At 42.3% G+C, this 19,053-nt stretch overlaps 1 protein-coding gene across 1 annotated transcript in view; it reads right to left on the bottom strand.

Moving 5' to 3' along the window:
• LOC145389918 (uncharacterized) overlaps positions 1–18,295 on the bottom strand; it is a 93,089-nt gene extending 74,794 nt beyond the window's left edge. Inside the window, exons 1-5 of the mRNA XM_080265032.1 lie at positions 18,280–18,295; positions 16,966–17,146; positions 14,426–14,579; positions 7,234–7,419; positions 2,226–2,462 (exon numbers count right to left, since the gene is read on the bottom strand). Coding sequence (XP_080121158.1) covers positions 2,226–2,462; positions 7,234–7,419; positions 14,426–14,579; positions 16,966–17,146; positions 18,280–18,290 — 769 coding nt within the window. The 5' untranslated portion in view covers positions 18,291–18,295. The remainder of the gene's footprint in view (positions 1–2,225; positions 2,463–7,233; positions 7,420–14,425; positions 14,580–16,965; positions 17,147–18,279) is intronic.
• Between the last annotated feature and the right edge of the window lie 758 nt (positions 18,296–19,053).

Raw genomic sequence — 19,053 nt, 5'->3', positions numbered from 1 at the left:
TAATGCCCCTGAACTCTCATCCTATCCCCTGAAAAGAGGTTGATGGACTGCAGGGGAAGGACAATGTACACCTGCAGTCCACTGGGTTCATGTTTCAGATGAGCATGATGGCACAACAACAGCAGTTTCCCCCCCCCCCCCAAATAAAGCCACTGTAAGTTACAGAAAGATTGAGTGTTAAAGTTCTTTTGTCACCTGTAAAGCTCACTTGCCAATTTCCCTGTTTCGGTAGTAGATGGATGGCTATCATCAACTCGGGAGATACTACCATGAGAGTGGTATGTGATTACAAGCTCTGTAACAAGGCACATAATCATCATTCTCAGGCATGAAACTTTGACAAATTGTTAGAGTCCAGGTTGAGACATTTATATTGTTACAAAGCTTACCGAACATCTCTGATATCTTTTTTCAGCAGTTATCAGCAACTGTAGGAAAGTAATTAGCTAGTTTTGGCACTTAATTTAGTTGCCAGTTCATATAAAACATAAGTAATACCATGATCAACCCTGTATAGTATGACGATTCCACGAGAGGAAACATGGCATCATTTTGCTTGTGCATGTACCTTATATATCCTACTGGCTGCATGGAGTGATATTATGGAACTTATCACTGTAGTGCATTTATTTTAGGTGAATAGCCAAGGGGACACATTCCTGCCTAATAACTATATATTCATGAAATTCATGCAAGGTCACATGCTATAAAACTGCTTCAAAGAAACTTGGATTTTCATACAAAATCCATAATGTCTACCCTAATGAGCAGTTAGCTGTAATTTGCAAGTCATGTGCAGTCTCAGCATAAATAATGCTTTCCCATGTGGAGTGGATGTGGAGATGTTCCACTAAAACAACTGGACAAAATTCAGAGCAAAGCTATAAGAATAATTAATAATCCTGCAATTATAAATTAACTACCTCTCTTACAAGTAAGACAAAGTATTGCCTCCCTTGAATTATTTTACAGATACTTTTATGGCAAATTCTCAGACAAAGTTGCATCCATTGTGCCACCTCTCCATACATTCCCCTGTGCTACATGGGCATCTGGTAGCACCATGACTTGACTGTCACACTGCCATATTGTAGAACTTCTGCATATCAGAATTCCTTTATTCTCCAAACTACTTCTCTCTGGAACTTGATTCCCCAGATTTTTCCCCAAAACTTCAGCCTTCAGCAGTTTAAGTCAAACTGTTGCAGAGTTTTTATGAATGGAGGATACCTGTAATTTGGTGTATGATATTTTGTTTTGTTTGGTTTTTCCTTCCTCTGTTTGTCTTTTGTTTAGAAAAAAAAAAAAGGACAAGAACCCAGTAAATTGCAGGTTGAAGTTGCCCTTGCATTCAATCATCCTCCTTTCAGGGGATAGGAAGACTGGGAGGGCTTGTATAACTGGGCAGTAGTATCACCCCATTACACTGGTGTCACCTTGTGAAGTCATCCCTATCCAGAACCATGCAACCTTTTGATACAGCCAGACCAATTGTCAGTCAGCAATACTCACACTCCATGATGGATTTCACCATGGGTGTCTGGAGAGGGGGGCAAGGGGGGGCAGTTGCCCCACCTTAGAATTCCAAAGTGTGTCTGGAACTTTTCCGGACGTCACGTATATTTTCGTTCCTTTGAGTTATAGCACATCAGCATATGAATACTTTTCGCCTGCAATTTAAGTACATCTTGATACTATATTTTATAGTGAATTATATGTTCAGTCGGCACATATATGTATAATTTCTTTTATTTTGCCCCCCCTTACAAAAAATCCTGCAGATGCCCCTGGATTTCACAGTTCATCCAGTGTATCTGTGTCAACACGGGTGAGCACATTGGTGAACTCGCCACATGAAAGCATCTGTGTATCATCTTCATCACTGTCACATAGGTTCTTTTCATGTAACCTTTTGTTGTAACCAAACAGCTCTTAGCAATACTTACATTCCATAATGGATTCCTGCCGTACATCTAGTGTGTCTGCATTATCAATGAACTTGTCTTGTGAAAGCACCTGTGCGTGATTGTCATTATTTCATATAACCCTTTGATATATTCAGACCAGGTGATGACATAATTATGGAGGTATGCAAAATGTAGGAGGACTGCTTGATGTAACAGAATGGGTTAAGGTAAGCCTGTGCCCATGGTCAGACACGATGAAATGGCTGTTAATCCTTTGCCCAGAGTTAACACATAAAGAAAAAGAGAAAAAAAACTCACGCTCCATGATGGATTCCTCTAGTTCATCCGGTGTGTCTATGTCATCTGGCGTAAGCATATCAGTGAACTCATCATGTGAGAGCATCTGTGCGTCATCGTCGTCGTCGTCATCATCGTCATTGGTGTGTTGGCTGAGGGAGGAGAGGGAGTGTTGGTCGTCCTCCACTGCCACTGTCAGAAGCTCCTCTGTCACTGTCAAACGTTTCTTCCGGGTCACCTCCAAGCTTGACGGACGCTCTGTAGAAGAGATGCTCAAAAATAAGAAACTGGGAGTGAGATTCTTGAACATAACTGTATTTATGATCAAGGCCCTGTTGTAACTGTGATATGTATTCCCAGGAAGGACAAAGAAAGGACAGTACAGTGTCTTCCCATGTCTCTTGTTCTTCCCAGAAAAAGAAATCTTGGTTATGAGAGATATTATCGTAGGTTAATATATATATTTTTTGAGGGAAGAACAAGAAAAGGGCAGTACAGAATCTCTCATATCTCTGGTTCTTCCTGTAAAATACATATAAGTTATAACAGGGAATCGATTGCAAATGTGTTTGAGAATCCCACCTTGGGATTGGATTCATAAATACACATAGCCCCGTATTCTCTTTGGTTAAGTAGGCCCCCCTAGATTTTATCTGTGTGTCTGATATAATGTACCATTGTATCTCTGTTTCTAATATACTGTTGATATATACAGTTAACTTTTGTGGTAGATGGGGGGGACAATCATCCTGTCACTCAGTGTAGAGATGCCCTATGGTCTCTACACTGAGTGACAAGCCTAAAGGTTTCCTGTACCCTGGAAACCATTTACTACACTGGGTGGTAACCATATAACTGGGTTTTTTGGCAAGGTTAAGTATACCCCAGATTCCCCTATCAAAAATCACTTAATCATGGCAAATGTTTTGGAGAGCCTCAGAGGACCCAATACCAGCCAAGGACCCCAACCAAATGGACAGGTTTCATGGCCATGTGGAATGTGAGAGGTGTGAATCAGGACAGCAAGAGGGCGGAAGTGGTGAATGTGTTCAAGAGTGCGAGATATGCCATGATGACACTGTGTGAAACAAAGATGAAAGGGTGTGCAGTGGAGGAGTGGGAGGGTGTAAAGTGTGTGAGGTCAGGCATGAATGGGTGAGGAAGATGCAAGGAAGGAGTTGCTTTGTTGATGAATGAGGTGTGGCAGAATGGAATGAGAGATTACAAATGTGTCACCTTGAGATGTATGTATGTCATGTTCAAGTTTGAGAAGGTGAAAGTGGCTGCCACTGTGATTCTAGCATATGCACAGTGTGATGACAGGAGTGAGAGAGAGAAAGACAGGTTTTGGAATGAGCTGGATGAAGCAGTGGGAGAAATGCCTAGGAGCTAGAAAGTGATTGTAATGGGCAATATGAATGGAAGAGTAGGCACTGGTCCTGAGGATGACATAATGGGTTGTAATGGAGTACCAGGAGAAATTGATAACGGGAAGCAACTGAAGGATATATGTCAGGAAAGGAGGTCCTGCATTTGTAACTCGTATTTCAAACACAGAGATGCACATAAATATACATGGTATAGAGGGAATGGGGATCAAGTTGAAAGAAGCCTGATTGATTATGTGCTTGTGGAGGTCGATGCTGGGAATGGTTGCTGATACGAAGGCAGTAAGAGGACGATGTGGTCTGTCAGATCATATGATTGTGGTATGCAAGATCAAGCTGAAAGGAGTGAGGTGGACCAGGAGAGAGAGGAGCAGTCAGGGAGAAAGTCTGAAAGTCGAGAATCTGAGGATCACAGAAATGGATGAATACAGGACCAAAGTAGGGGAGGAGTTAGAATCAGTATATTGGAATGAAATGGATCTGGACAGCCTGTAGAATGCATATAGGGATTGCTTAGTTAGGAATGCTGAAGTGGTGTGTGGTGTGGCAAGAGTAACAACAAAGAAGAAAGGTACGGCATGGTGACGTGAAGAGATTAAGAGAGCGGTGAAGGAAAAGAGAACGAAGTGGCTGGAGTGGTTAAAGGACAGGGGTTCAATTGAAATAAGAACTGAATATATTGAGTGCAAGAAGCACGTAAAGAGACTAGTGAAGAGGAAAAGGAGATAAATGATGATCAAGGAAGAAAAATGAATGCAAATTCCTCTGAAAATAGGAAGTTATACTGGAAAGAGGTGCAGAAATGTAGAAGTGACAGTGGAAAGAAATGTGAAAGAGTGAAGGCCGTAAGTGGTAGATTTTTAACCCATGGGGATGAAGTAGGGACAAGATGGAGAGAATATTTTGAAAGCTTGGTGAATACGTATAGAGAGAGCAGAGCCACTGTAAACATGATTGGGTTTGAGGATGCGCAGAGGAATGCAGTGATAGGAAACGTGACACTTGCACAGGTGAAGAATGCTGTGAAGTGGCTGAAACATGGGAAAGTAGTTGAGGTGTATGCAGAGATAATTAAGTGTAGTGGAGAGAGCAGAATGAAGTGCTTTTTGGAGATATGTAAGAAGGCATGGATGAGTGAAACTGTGCCAGCAGATTGGAAAAAGGCTGTGATTGTACCCCGGTAGTTGAGCAAAGTGGGTACAAGGATTATTGTGGCATAAGTTTATTAAGTGTGGTAGGGAAGGTATTTGGAAGAATTATTATAGAGAAAGTAAGAAAGATATCAGAAGTCCTAGTGAGTGGTGAACAGGGTGGCTTTAGGAGTGCCAGAGAATGTGTGGATCAAATATTTGCTGTGAGACAAATAGTGGAGAAGGCTTGTGAGAAGGACTTTAAGGTGTTTATGGCATTCAAGGATCTGGAAAAAGCATACAGCAAAGTAGATAGAGAAGGATTGTGGAAGATTTTGCACATGTACGATGTAGTTGGGAAACTGCTAGGTGCCATCAAGAGTTTTTATGATAGCAATGAAGCATGTGTAAGGGTAAATGGGCATCTAAGTGAATGGTTCATGATCGGTGTGGGTGTGTGACAAGGTTGTGTGATGTCCCCATGGTTGTTCAGTATATATATGGATGGGGTGATGAGAGAAGTAAAAACATGAGTAATGGAGAGAGGGATGGCATTGGTACTGAATGGTGATGGATGGAATATCTCAAATTTGTTGTATGCTGATGATGGAGTACTACTTGCAAATACTGGACAAGAACTTAGTAGACTAGTGCAGAGTTTTGCAGATGTCTGTAACTGTCGTGCCTTGAAAGTAAATGTAGAAAAGAGTAAAGTGATGGTTATTGAGAAAGAAGGTGACTCCCAGTGTGATGTTACAGTGAATGGAGAAAGACTGCAATTGGTGAGAGAGTTCAAGTACCTGGGTACAGTGATAGAAAAGAGAGGAAAATGTGCAAAAAAAGTGGAAAGTCAAGTGACACAAGGAAGTAAAGAAGCTGGTGCTATTAAGACCTTGATAACAAACAGAGGCTTGAGTGTTGCAGCTGTGCGAGGCTAACATGAAGAAGTGTTCGTGCCAACTTTAACATATGGATGTGAGAGTATGGTGTGGCATGAAAATGAAAAGTCAAGAGTGAGAGCAGTAGAGATGGGACTGCTGAGGATTGTATGTGGAGTACAGAGAGTGGATAGGATACAAAATAATGATTCGTGAACAATGTGGAGTGAGGAAGTCTGTGGACACCAGAGTCAGAGAGAGTGCACTGAGATGGTATGGTCATATGGAGAGAATGGATAACAATAGAGTGGTGCAAAAGGTATATCTGAGCAAATTTGAAGAAGGGAGGAGGCGAGGTAGGCCAAGGAGAAGGTGGAGGGGTATGGTGGATGAGTGTGTGAGGAAGAAAGGTATGGAAGTCAGTGAGGCTAGGTAACTGACAGGAGATCAAGCTGGCTTGATGAATGTTGTGAGAAGAAGCTCATGATCAGGGATTTGGCACCCCTTTTTAACGTGATAGCATCCAGAGTGATTATATTGGATACGTTTATGTGAAACTACAGAGTGTGGTGAATGTTTTTAACGTATCAGATAGATCCAGGATTCTGGAGGCTTGAATGATGAGTGAATGGAAGCATGGACCATTGTACTGGGCAAATTTGGGCTGTCTAGACATTGCTGCTCCTCACCCTGCCCTAGGGTGGGAAAAGAGGTCAGGATGATACTGACTTTCAGTTATCTGCCATCACAATATACGGCTGAAGGCAGTATCTGGCGCTGCTGGCTCAGCTCTGTTAAAGCAATATCATTCATGGGAAAGTTTTTAGGATAGAGGGTCGACAGGGATAGTAACACAGTATCCTGCTCGACGCTGAATGTCGAGCCGATGGAGGGTATTATGCAATATCTGGTGTTTCACTTTATTTGGCATAGGGCTTGGCTGAATTATGCGGGATAATTGAAAGTTTACTGTACACATTTACAGTCACACTCTTCAGCCAGTCATCTGGAACAACACACTGATATATAATTGAGTTTTTCAAATCAGCAACTAAACCCACTCATATATATCTCCTGAGGCCTTCAGCTTTTCAGCAGTAAATCCAGAAACACCCACCACCTTCCCCAACTGCATATTGCCTATCGCTCTGCTCCCAGTATCAGCATCAATCAAAGTTCAAGGGCCAAACTTTGGATCTGTTGACTCTAAACTTTCCCTGTTCCAGTCAGACTCCTCATTCAGCAAACAGTTATAATGCTCTCTCCAGGGATCTTTAATATCTTCACTGTCTACCATTACCATTTTTTCATCATTCTTCATATACTGCTTACCTATGATATCCCTGTTTTCCCTTTTTGTCTGATTTTCTACCTTAAATACCATGTTCTTCCTTTTCAGATGAATAATGTTGGCAGTGATGATGATGATGATGATGATGATGGTCCTTTATGTATTATAAGTTGATGATGATGATGGTCCTTTATGTATTATAAGTTGATGATGATGATGGTGGTGGTGGATCCTTTATGCTTCCTAAGTTTATAGTGATGATGATGACAATGAGAGTGATGATGTTGATGAAGATTCTTTACATATCCTAAGTTGATGATGAGAATAATGATGATCCTTTACCTTTCCTAAGGGTGACCTGGCCGGTTGGGGGTGAGACAACAGCGGTGTAGAGAGAATAATCGTCCTCTGTAGGGGTGACAGGTGGCTGTGAGGTTTCTTCCCTCTCTGCAAGTCGCACTCCCCCACACTCCTCACTGCCAGGCTCCACCAGGTATCGGAGGGTTGTCGGGGAGCTTGGGAAGTCCACTGGGGGTTGACAGGAAGGGAAATTGACAGATAGACTGATGCTTTAGTTTACTGGATGAATAAGTAGATTAGACAGATTGGTAGTTAGAATTATAGACTGTTTTTTACAATTGACTTATATGATCACATGCTTTTATGTCTGTAACATTTAGCACATTTTTTTCATTGGTGTTTTTCACTGCTACATTGCCCATTTTTCTCATTATACCTGTATGTTCATTTCCTCACTTATATGATTGCTAGAACACTAAATTCATTAAAAAATCATTTGTTATACAATCCATCCACCCATCCATCATCCAATCCTACATTGCCCCTTGAGGAGTGTAGGAGCCCGGGGCTAGGCAGTTGGTCCTGACATTTAAGATGAGAGTGACCAGCCTCACTCATCCCTGAATGGCACTACATGAGCAATCAACCCCAACCATCCCCTGGATATAAACCTTCACCGCTCAACCCCAATCACCCCTTGGATATAAACCTTCACCGGCTCAATCTGATTGGAGTGCAATAATTACCCACAAAACCACCAGGAGCCAAAATTTGGTTATATGGTTACCACCCAGTGTAGTAAATGATTTCCTGGTGTACAGGAAACCATCTGGCTTGTCACTCAGTGTAGAGTCACCCACAGGCAGAAGGAAGAGGAAAGAATGAAGGAAAGAAAGACAGAAGAAGGAGTGTAAAGTTACCCATAGGCAGAAAGACAAAGGAAAGAATGAAGGAATGGAAGACAGAAGAGGATGGAAGGAAAGAAGGATGGAGGAGAGGAAAGGGCAGACACCCAACAGCAGCACTACACTGAGTGAGTGGATGGTGAGCATTCCCACCCACTTTCAAAAATGCATCCCATTCATATAATGATGGCATGCTGTTGATAAATAAGTAGACATTTTGTTGACCACAATAACATTCCTCTGTAGGCATAAATTTATAAAACTGCATTTTTCTTTTCTCCATCCAGTTGACACTACATCAAACTCAGTCTGTAACTTGCTTAACATCATACATGTACCATGTCCACTAACAATTACAGAATATATAGAAGAGTATGTATAATGCATGAATATTATAACCTCTTTCATGTTGTCTCTATATCAGAAAGGGTGTACTCAGGGTGTGTGTGAAGTTGAAGGGTGTATTATTATTATTTGTATTATTATTATTATTATAATTATTATTATTATTATTCTGTGGTAGGTGGGGGCACTCACCATCCACTCATTCAGTGTAATGCTGCTCGCGGGTGCCAGCCCTTTCCTCTCCTCCTTCCTTCTTTCCATCCTTCCTCTTCTGTCTTTCTTTCCTCTTCCTTCGGTCTGCGGGTGACTCTACATTGAGTGACAAGCCAAATGATTTCCTGTACACCAGGAAGCCAAATGCTGCACTTGGTGGTAACTATATAACCAGATTATGGCACCTGTGGTTTAGTTGGTCATTAAGGCACTCCAATCGGATTGAGCCGATGGAAATTTATATCCAAGGGATGGTTGGGGTTTATTGCTCATGTAATGCCACTCAGGGATGAGTGCGACCAGTCACACTCATCATCAATGTCAGGACCAACCTGCCTTGCCCCGGGCTCCTACTCTCCTCGTGGGGCAACACAGGATTAGATGATGGATGGATGGATGGATGGATTATTATTATTATTGTTATTATTACATGATTGGATGATGGATGGATGGATTATTATTATTATTGTTATTATTATTATTATCATGATAGAGAAGTTAGAAGGAGAGTGGAAGATAAAAATGGTAGATTGATGGTGGAGGGGAGAAAAAGTGAGTAGATGGAGAGAACACTTTAAGGAACTGTTAAACATAGAGAATGAAAGTAATGTGAGTATAAGTGGCTTGGGAGTGGCTGGGAGCAGGAGGTAGGTGAGAAGGGAGGAAGAGATCAGTAGGATGGAAGTAGTGGAAGCAATGAAGTAAGTAAAAATGGGGAAAGCTCTAGGAATTGATGAGGTGTGTGGTGAAATGCTAAAGCATGGGGAAGAGATAGTAGTGAAATGGATATGGAAGATGTGAAGATTGGCTTGGTAGGAAGATAGAATCCTAGAGGATTGTAAGTCATGTATAATTTTTCCCCTGTACAAAGGAAAAGGTGAAAAAGAAGTGTGTATCAATCATAGGGGTATTTGTGTAATAGGAACAGTATATGGTAGGATGCTTACTGACAGAGTTAGAGAAATAACAGAGGAATAAGTTGGAGAAGAAGAGGGAGATTTTAGGAAGGGAAGAGGTTGTGTAAATCAGGTACTCATCCTTAGGTCTTTAGTGGAAAAGTTTCTAGAGAAGGGAAAGAAGTTGTATGCAGCCTTCATGGATTTGGAGAAGGTATATGACAGAATGGATAAACATAGCATGTGGAAAATATTAAAAATATACAGTAAAAGTCCTGTAATCTGAATGACAGGGGACTGAGGGTCTTTTGAACACCTTTTTTTATTATTTTTTTTTTTTTTTTTTTTTTTTTTTTTTTTTTTTTGACTATTGAGAGGGACCTCAGAAAACATTAGAAATATGTACATGATCATTAAATAAACACTTAATATAATATGGGTCATTGTTTTACTCGCTGGAAATGCATAAAGGTGTAGCTGAATAGTTGCAGGCAGTTATTCCAAGTCCAAGAGCAAGTCCAAGCCAGATAAATCCTTTGATAAAGCCCAGACAAAAAATCCACTTGATTTACTTAGTTTTCACTCAGTTCACTAAACAGTAACTTACTGTAATTCACTTAATTTTCACTTAATACACTTATATTTATTACTGCATTTAAAATTATCTGCCAGCTCAAAAAATTTGGAGTATTGGGATATTCAGATTATTGGTGGTTGGATTAAAGGACTTTTACTTAATAGAGTAAATGGGAAGCTGCTGAATGCTGTGAAGAATATGTATGAGGGTGCTAAGGCTGCAGTGCGTGTGGATGGTGAACTGAGTGAATTTTTCTATCTGAATGTTGGATTCAAACAGGGATGTGTCATGACTCCATCATTGTTCAATCTGTATATGGATAGGATTATAAAAGAGATGCAAGGTAGGGCAGTGAATACTGGTGCAGCCCTAATGAGAGAGAGCAGCATTTGGAAACTTCCTGTTCTGTTGTTTGCAGATAATACCGGTACTGTATTGTTAAGAAAAGACAAAGGGGAACTGCAAGGCTTGGTGAAAGAGTTTGGGAAAGCGTATAAGAAATGGAATCTAAAGGTGAACATAGGGAAAAGTAAAGTTATGGTCTTGGAGAGAAATGAAGTCACTGAATGGTCTGTGAGGTTGGATGATGTGGAAATGGAAAATGTGAGTCTGTTTAAGTACAGTACTTGGGTAGTGTGATGAGTAACGGTGGAAGTTTGGAGGATGAAGTGCTTCAAAGGGTACAACAGGGAAGAAAGGTTGCTGGTGCTTTGAAAACGGTGATAAAAAATAGAGAAGTGAGCATGGAAGTAAAAGCCGCTCCATGAGAGTATTGTGAAACCTGCTGTAACATATGGAAGCAAAGCTTGTGCCTTGTTGGAAGGACACAAGTCAAGTGTGACAGCAGTGGAAATGAGTTATTTGAGAGGAGCATGTGGAGTTACATGGAGAGACAGACAAATGAGGAAGTGAAGAAGCATTGTGGTGTGGATGTGTATGTGACAGAAAGGATTAGGAGAAATACACTGGCCATGTGGAAACAATGGAGAGTGAGAGACTAATGAGGAGAGTGTATGTGAGTGAGGTGGAGGAGGGGAGAGGGAGGAGGAGGCCAAGAATGAGATGGAGGGATGGAATGGAGAGGTATGTGAGAGGGGTGTATGAGCTGAGAGGAGGGCAGTGAAATGGCAAGGGACAGGGTGACGTGGAAGTGATTTGTTTGTGGCCACCCTTTACGGGATCAAGGCGACTGGGAGCCGATAGATAGGAAGACAGATAGTAGTAGTAGTGGTAGTAGTATTAGGATTAGTATCAGTATTGTTATTACTATTATTACAGTACAGTAAATGTCCTCTAATACGAATCACATGGAACTGAGGGTCTTTTGATTGTTTTTTTTAGGACTATTAAGAGGGGCCTTTGAAAACATTTCAAATATGTACATGATCTTTAAATAAACACATAAATGATATGAATTATTGTTTTACTCACTGGAAATGCATAGAAGTGTAGATGAATAGATGAAGGCACGTATATCCAAGTCCATGGGCAAGTCCAAACCAGATAAATCCTTAGATATAGCCCAGAAGAATTGGAAAAACACCAGAAAAAATGGAAAATTTTTGCCTTGGCAAATTCTGAATATTGGGATTTTCGGATTATTGGTGGTCGGATTGGAGGACTTTTACTGTATTATTAATATTACTATTCTATCTATCCATCTATCTATCTATTGCCAGATGGCTCAATCCCATAAGGGGTGACCACAAACAAATGGCCTCCATGTCGCCCAGTCCCCCGCCATTTCACTGCCCTCCTCCTAGCTCAAAACCTCCTCTCTCATATACCTCTCCACTCCATCCCTCCATCTCATCCTCAGCTGCCCCCTCCCTCTCTCCCTCTCCCCTTCACTCACATACACTCTCCTCATTAGTCTCTCACTCTCCATCCTCTCCACATGGCCAAACCACCCCAGTGTATTTCTCCTAACGCTCTCTATCACATCCACATCCACACCACAGTGCTCTTTTACTTTCTTATTTGTCAGACTGTCTCTCCATGTAACCTCACATGCTCCTCTCAAATAACTCATTTCCATTGCCATCACTCATGACTTGTGTCCTTCCAACAAGGTCCAAGCTTCACTTCCATATGTTAGAGTTGGCATCACAATACAGTACTATCATGCAGGCATTTTTTTAAAATATCATGCTCAGTTCCCTATTTCTTATCGCTGCTTTCAAAGAACCAGCAACCTCTCTTCCTTGCTGCACCTTTTCAAGCACTTCATCCTCCAGACTCGCACCCTTACTCATCACACTACCCAAGTACTCGTGCTTAAATGCACTCACATTTTCCATTTCCTCGTCATCCTACCTCACTGTACATTCATTGACTTCATTCCTCTTGAAGACCATAAATTTATTCTTTCCTACATTATTATTATGGAGAATGTGAGTACATTCAAGTACTTGGGTAGTGTGATGAGTAAGAATGGAACTTTGGGGGATGAAGTATGTGAAAGGGTACAGCAGGGAAGGAAGGTTGTTGGTTCACTGAAAGCAGTGATGAGAAATAGGAAGGTGAGTGTGTAAGTTAAGAAGTCACTGCATGATAGTATTGTGATCCCTACCCTGACGTATGGAAGTGAGGTGTGGACCTTGCAAGAGGGAAACAAGTCAAGAGTGAGAGCAGTGGAAATGAGTTACTTGAGAGGAGCATGTGGAGTGACATGGAGGGACAGGTTGACGAATGAAAAAATGAAGGAACGTTGTGGGGTGGATGTGGATGTGGTTGAGAAGATTAGGAGAAATACACTGAGGTGGTTTGGACATGTGGAGAGAATGGAGAGTGAAAGACTGACTAAGAGAGTGTATGTAGGTGAGGTGGAGGGAGGGAGAGGGAGGGGTAGACCGAGGATGAGGTGGAGGGATGGAGTTGAGAGGTACCGGTATATGAGGGAGGTGGGGGTGAGTTGGGGGGAGGGTAGTCAAATGGTGGGTGACAGAGCGACTTGGAGGCGTTTTGTCTGCGGCCACCCTTTGCGGAATTAGGGCGTCGGGCTATAGATAGATAGATAGATAGATGATATGGGAGGAAATATTGTACTGAACAGCAGAATTATTATGACTCCTATGCCCACAAACGTCAGCTGTGTTTACAGCCACAGCCCTTGCATCTACTTCTTCCCCATCTGACCACTGTCACTCCATCCCTCACTCACCACTCAGCTGTTTTGCAGAAAATAAAATAAATATGTAGGAATTGCAGGCACAGTAATTTTGTCTGGCAAAACAAACATTTATTCCTGTCAACTAGATTTCTCTTCTTTGCCAGAGCAAATGCAATGACGAGTGAGTGCCCTGGGACACCACTTATCCCCCAGCCTCAAAGAGACCCATGATGATGGCTCAACAGGACCTGGTACTCAATAAGGTTAGTTACACCTGTTTGGTTAGTGTGTTACATCTACTCAACCTCTGATCACTCTTTCAGTCATACTCATAGGTGATATGGTGATGGAAAGTAGTCAGATAAGGCATTAAAGGAGGTCTAGGGATCAGTCTAAGGTTCTATCTATTTATCTATAGCCCGACGCCCAAATCCCGCAAAGGGTGGCCGCAGACAAAACGCCTCCAAGTCGCTCTGTCACCCACCATTTGACTACCCTCCCCCCCAACTCACTCTCCCCTCCTTCATATACCTCTCAACTCCATCCCTCCACCTCATCCTTGGTCTACCCCTCCCTCTCCCTCCCTCCACCTCACCTACATACACCCTCTTAGTCAGTCTTTCATTCTCCATTCTCTCCACATGTCTAAGGTTGCTGTTGTTACTTTTATAGAGGGGGAAGGGTGTGGGTTCCACTTGGCCTCAAACATAGCCTTATTAAACCCATGTTTTAATTGTCCCGGTATCCCATAAATCATTATCCGATCCACTTTCCATAATTTAACCCCATCGGATAATGGTGGTGTGCTGTACTGGCATTATTCTTAGGCATCAGAGTATTGAATCACCCTGTAGAAACTTGAAGCCTGCTTTTAAATGCAGAACTTGGGGAGGCAGGAGGGAGGGTTGTACCTTACCTGTCACTGGTTCACAGATCGCTGTCTCTGTCTGTCTGTACCTCATAAATGTTCATTTAAAAAAAGATCAGTATTACTGTCAGGAACTGTGCATTACTTGTCTCTGGCCGACAGATTTCTCTGTTAGGCACGGTGTACTGCGGGTGTGTGATGCTGAGGACAGGAATGAGAATTGCAGATGGATGCTGCAGATGATAAGATGTAAAGTTTTGCAAATGGCTGTACACAACCTGTCTGGGAATACATTACCTGTCTCTAACTGTACCTTACCTGTCTCTGGCTCATAGATCTCTGTGTCAGGTAGGGTGTACTCTGGATGTGTGAGGTTGAGAGGTGTGCCCCTGTGTGCGATGGGGGCCTCCGCTCCACTGAGGGCAAACATCTCCTCCTCCTCCTCCATCGCAGCGCCCACCAGGCGCCCATTCTGCTTGAACACAGCATTAATGTCTGCAGTTCACTGAGATGGTTAACCATGTTGAAAATATGGAGAATGACAGACTGACCAGGAGAGGGAATGTCAGTGAGGCAGAGGGTAGGGGGAGTGGGAGACCATGCATGAGATGAAGGAATGGGATGGAAAGGTATATGAGAGAGGGGATATGAGTTGGAGAGAGAGCAGCCTCTTGGCAGAGGACAGGGTGACATGGAGATGATTCATTTGTGATTATGTTTTCCATGATTAAGGTGTCTTGCTATAGGCAGATTGATGGTGAATTGTTTAGCAATGAAGATAGTATTAGCATTAGAATAGTTTAAAAGAAAGAAAAAACCTGTCTGACACTATACTGCTTTACTGTACACAACAAGTTCAAGTGTTGTATAAGAAACTTTAATTTCTTACTCCTTATTTTAATTTTTTACTCTTTATTTTGAATATTTACCAGGAGTAGACTGTAGCACCAGTTGAACAGGGCGGCACTTCCAAGGTGGAGGGCAAGCTTGTGCCAGGGAGAGCTGGAGCCCTCATTTCACCAGCCCTCAGGAATTGATCCTTACCATCCCCCTTTGCTGAACATTTTCAGTGCTTTCATTTACACAAAGAGTAGGCCAGCATATTCTCTTAATACCTGTACCTTCAACTGTCTACACCACACTATATGCATGTAAAATATCACACCTCCTATTTCCATTCCCTTTACCAATGGCCGCTACATTAACATCAGCAAACGAGGTGATATCTCGGATTGCCACCACCGGCAAGGTAGGGCTGGCAGCACAGGGTCCTCCTGGTTGCCATGAAGCGACTGTACCAGCAGCAACTGTTGCAAATTCTGTTCTTGCTTGTCAGCGGAGAAGAGCAGGTGCAGCCTTATTCTTCGCCAGTGTCCGTGCTTTTGGTACCAATTAGAATTCAGTTCATTTTTTCCTACAGTCCATATCCTCTCTAGCCTTGTTCCTCACAGAACCCCAAATTTCTCCCTCTACTGAATTTCCCCATTTTGTTTTCCTGGTTACCATCTCCTCACAAACTTCTGTAACAAGGGCGGCACCTGTTGTTATACCAAATCTGAATATGCAGTTGACACTGTTTTAAACTTCACCTCAACTAATTTTGATTACTCACTGTATAAACTAAATTATCTAAATATTACCAAATGTGTCTGTGTAGTCTATCACTCCCCCAATGCTTCTTCAGAACCCAGTGTATTTGACTCCATATCCACACAGCTGAGTAACTTTAACTTTGTCCTTAGCACCAAGATTACCATTTTGGGTGATTTTAACGTACTTAATGTTGAATGGTTATTGCATTCTGCCAGGATTGACGATGCTGGTCTAGAGTGCGAGCCGTTTGCAGAATCATTTAATCTCACACAGTTGGTAAAGCAACTAACCAGAATACCAGATAATCCTGGCCATAATGCCCATCTCTTGGATCTGTTCCAGACAAATAATCCAGATCAATACAGGATAGAAGTACTGTCACCACTTGGATCCTCTGACCACAGTCTCATCAAAGCCTCATTAGTCAGCCCCCAGACCTCCCTATTCTGAACCTGTCAAGGTGACCCAATGGCACATTGATTATCTTGCTGACATTCCATGGCAGGCTATCTTCTCTAGTGATGTCAATTCTGTCCAGTCCCACATTAATGACTTAATACTGCCTGGTATAGATTTATTCATACCAGGTCAACAGTTAAGTAAAAGATCAAACTCTCCAAAATGGTTTGATAACAACTGTGCCAGAGCAATGGCCCAAAAGTCATTAGCATTTTTTTTTTTTTTTTTACGTGTCCGACTCTGAGCAGAGGTTCAGGGCCTATTTCTTGGGGGCAGTGGCCTATCCCAAGGCCCAGTAGTCCTCCTACACCTCCACATGTCACCACTTTGGCACTAACACCCACTGTCCATATTGAATACATGCTAGGGCTGTCTCATACAGGACTGGTGTACTGGTATTAGCGGGGGTACTTTTATGACATGTCGGCGGGTCATCTGGTAGATCAGGAAAGTCTGCTTTTTAGGAAATTCAAATCCTTAAACTGTTCCCTGCCCCAGCCGGGATTCAATCCTGGGTCCATCAGGACTGCAAGCCGCCTCTCTACCGATTCAGCCACCGCATATAACTCTTACGTGTACGAAAAGTGTTAAGGATATGTATGATAAAAATGGTTTAATATATGGGACAGTACAAGTTTGACTCATTCCTGTGAAGATACAATTAGGTAAGAACACACACACACACACACACACACACACACACACACACACACACACACACACACACACACATACACACACACACACACACACACAATGTATACATTATCATTACCTCAGTGCAGTCTGTATCACTAAAGTCTTACCTGCATGGGGAACCTGAGAGGGTCTCGAACAGACTGCTGGTAGGAGTAAATAGGAGGTGGGATGGATGTGTGATCTGAGAGGGGAGACTGGTTGGCAAGGGTACCACTGCTGCTGCTGCCACCTTCAGACAAGTCCATGCTCTCTTCACTGCCTGGCTCTCCTGCACCCTCACCCTCCCACCTGAAGAAACGTGAAGCGGTAAGAGTTACTCTCCCTCTTTGGAGTGTAGGGATTCAAGACCATGTTATCATAGTCCAAAACATTTAGAGATAGGAGAGAGTAAATGGTAATAGTCAATCCCATGTTGCCCCCTTTAGAATGTATGGGTCTGAGTCTTGGCTACCTTTTTGTATTGTATGATATTGATTACAAAGACATCGACATGCTTGCATTCATTGTCTTCGGTCGCCTAATGACAACTCTAGACACTACTTGATCTCATGCAGCCACTTTGTTGTATGCTTTTTCCAGATCCATGAAAGCCATAAACACCTTATGGTCCTTCTCACAAGTTTTCTTTGTTATCTGTCTCACTGCAAATATTTGATCCACACATCCTCTGCCACTCCTAAAGCCACCCTGTTTATCACTTACTAGGACTTCTGATTTCTCTCTTACTTTCTCTGTAATAATTCTTCCATACACCTTCCCTACCACACTCAGTGAACTTATGCCATGATAATTCATGCACTCACTTCACTCACTGTTATTTTTTTACAGGGGTACAATCACAGCCATTTTCCACTCTGCAGGCACAGTTTCACTCATCCATGCCTTCTTATATATCTCCAACAAGCATTTAATTCCTCTCTCACCACTACACTTAATCATCTCTGCATACACGTCATCAACCCCAGCTGCTTTCCCATTTTTCAGCCGCTTCACAGCACTCTTCACCTGTGCGAGTGTCACGTCTCCTGGCACTGCATTCCTTCTCTGCACACCCCTAAAACCAATCATGTTCACAGCCACTCTGCTCCCTCTATTCCCATTTATCAGGCTTTCAAAATATTCTTTCCATCTCGTCCTTGCTTCATCCCCATGGGTTAATAATCTACCACCTACATCCTTCACACCATCACATTGTCTTTCTTTTTTTCACTTCTACATTCCTGCATCGTTCCAGAAGGAGAGTTAATGAGACAAAAAGCCTTTGACTCCACCTTGTTGAGAAGAGTGTATGTGAGGAGCCTCCCCACACAAGAGAGTTATACTCTACACAGGGGCGAATAAAACATTGTGTGTGTGTGTGTGTGTGTGTGTGTGTGTGTGTGTGTGTGTGTGTAATACTCACACGTGTGGCCGCTACTCACGTGTCGTTCATCTTCACCTAGAAAGAAAATAGAACAGGTTAGAGATAACTCTCTAAGTACAAACTCATTATGGGATCTGGCTATAGATAGATGGATAGACAATTTTTTGTTGTTTCCTTTTTGTCATTTTTTTGCTTACCTTTTGGGGTTCTCTTTTTATCAACTTTATTTTGCCATTTCCATTTTTCTTGTCTGTCTATTTTGTTTAATTTTCTCTATAAAGGCTCCAACATGCTTGCATGAGTCAGACTTAGTCACTTAATTACAGCTGTCTGTGCTGCTCAGTCCCTGGCAGCCTCCCTATTCAGTCCTTTATCCCAGAGGTCACACTCTATGACCTCATCCCAGGTCTTTTTTTGGTCTGCCTTTCACAACCCTACCCCCATCGTTCATACTTGTCACTTTCTACACCCAGTTGTCATCCCCCATCCTCTCCAGATACCCAGACCATCTCAGTATACCCCTCCTCACCACAACACCAATACACCTTTTATGTTTTCTCTTTATTTCGTATCATATATTTTTTTCTCAATTTTCTTCATTTGTCTTATAATAATTTAGCATTGGTTAAGAAGAGGTACATGATTGGATAATAAGGTGAAAGTCTTAGTGTTTTCTTGGTGGTAGGTAGGGGCACCCATCATCCACTCACTCATTGCAGGGATGCCTTATGGTCTCTAAACTGAGTGACAAGCCAAATGGTTTCATGTTCCGAGGAAACCATTTACTGCACTGGGTGGTAACCATATAATCAGGATTTTTGGCCAGGTTAAA

Source organism: Coenobita brevimanus, unplaced genomic scaffold (genome assembly GCF_032717465.1).
Source record: "Coenobita brevimanus isolate Jiangsu-jjx unplaced genomic scaffold, ASM3271746v2 jjx.HiC_scaffold_2604, whole genome shotgun sequence".
In the NCBI taxonomy this organism is placed as follows: Eukaryota; Metazoa; Arthropoda; class Malacostraca; order Decapoda; family Coenobitidae; genus Coenobita; species Coenobita brevimanus.
Note: the sequence above shows the minus strand (reverse complement) of the source record. Positions and strands in the feature narration are given on the sequence as shown.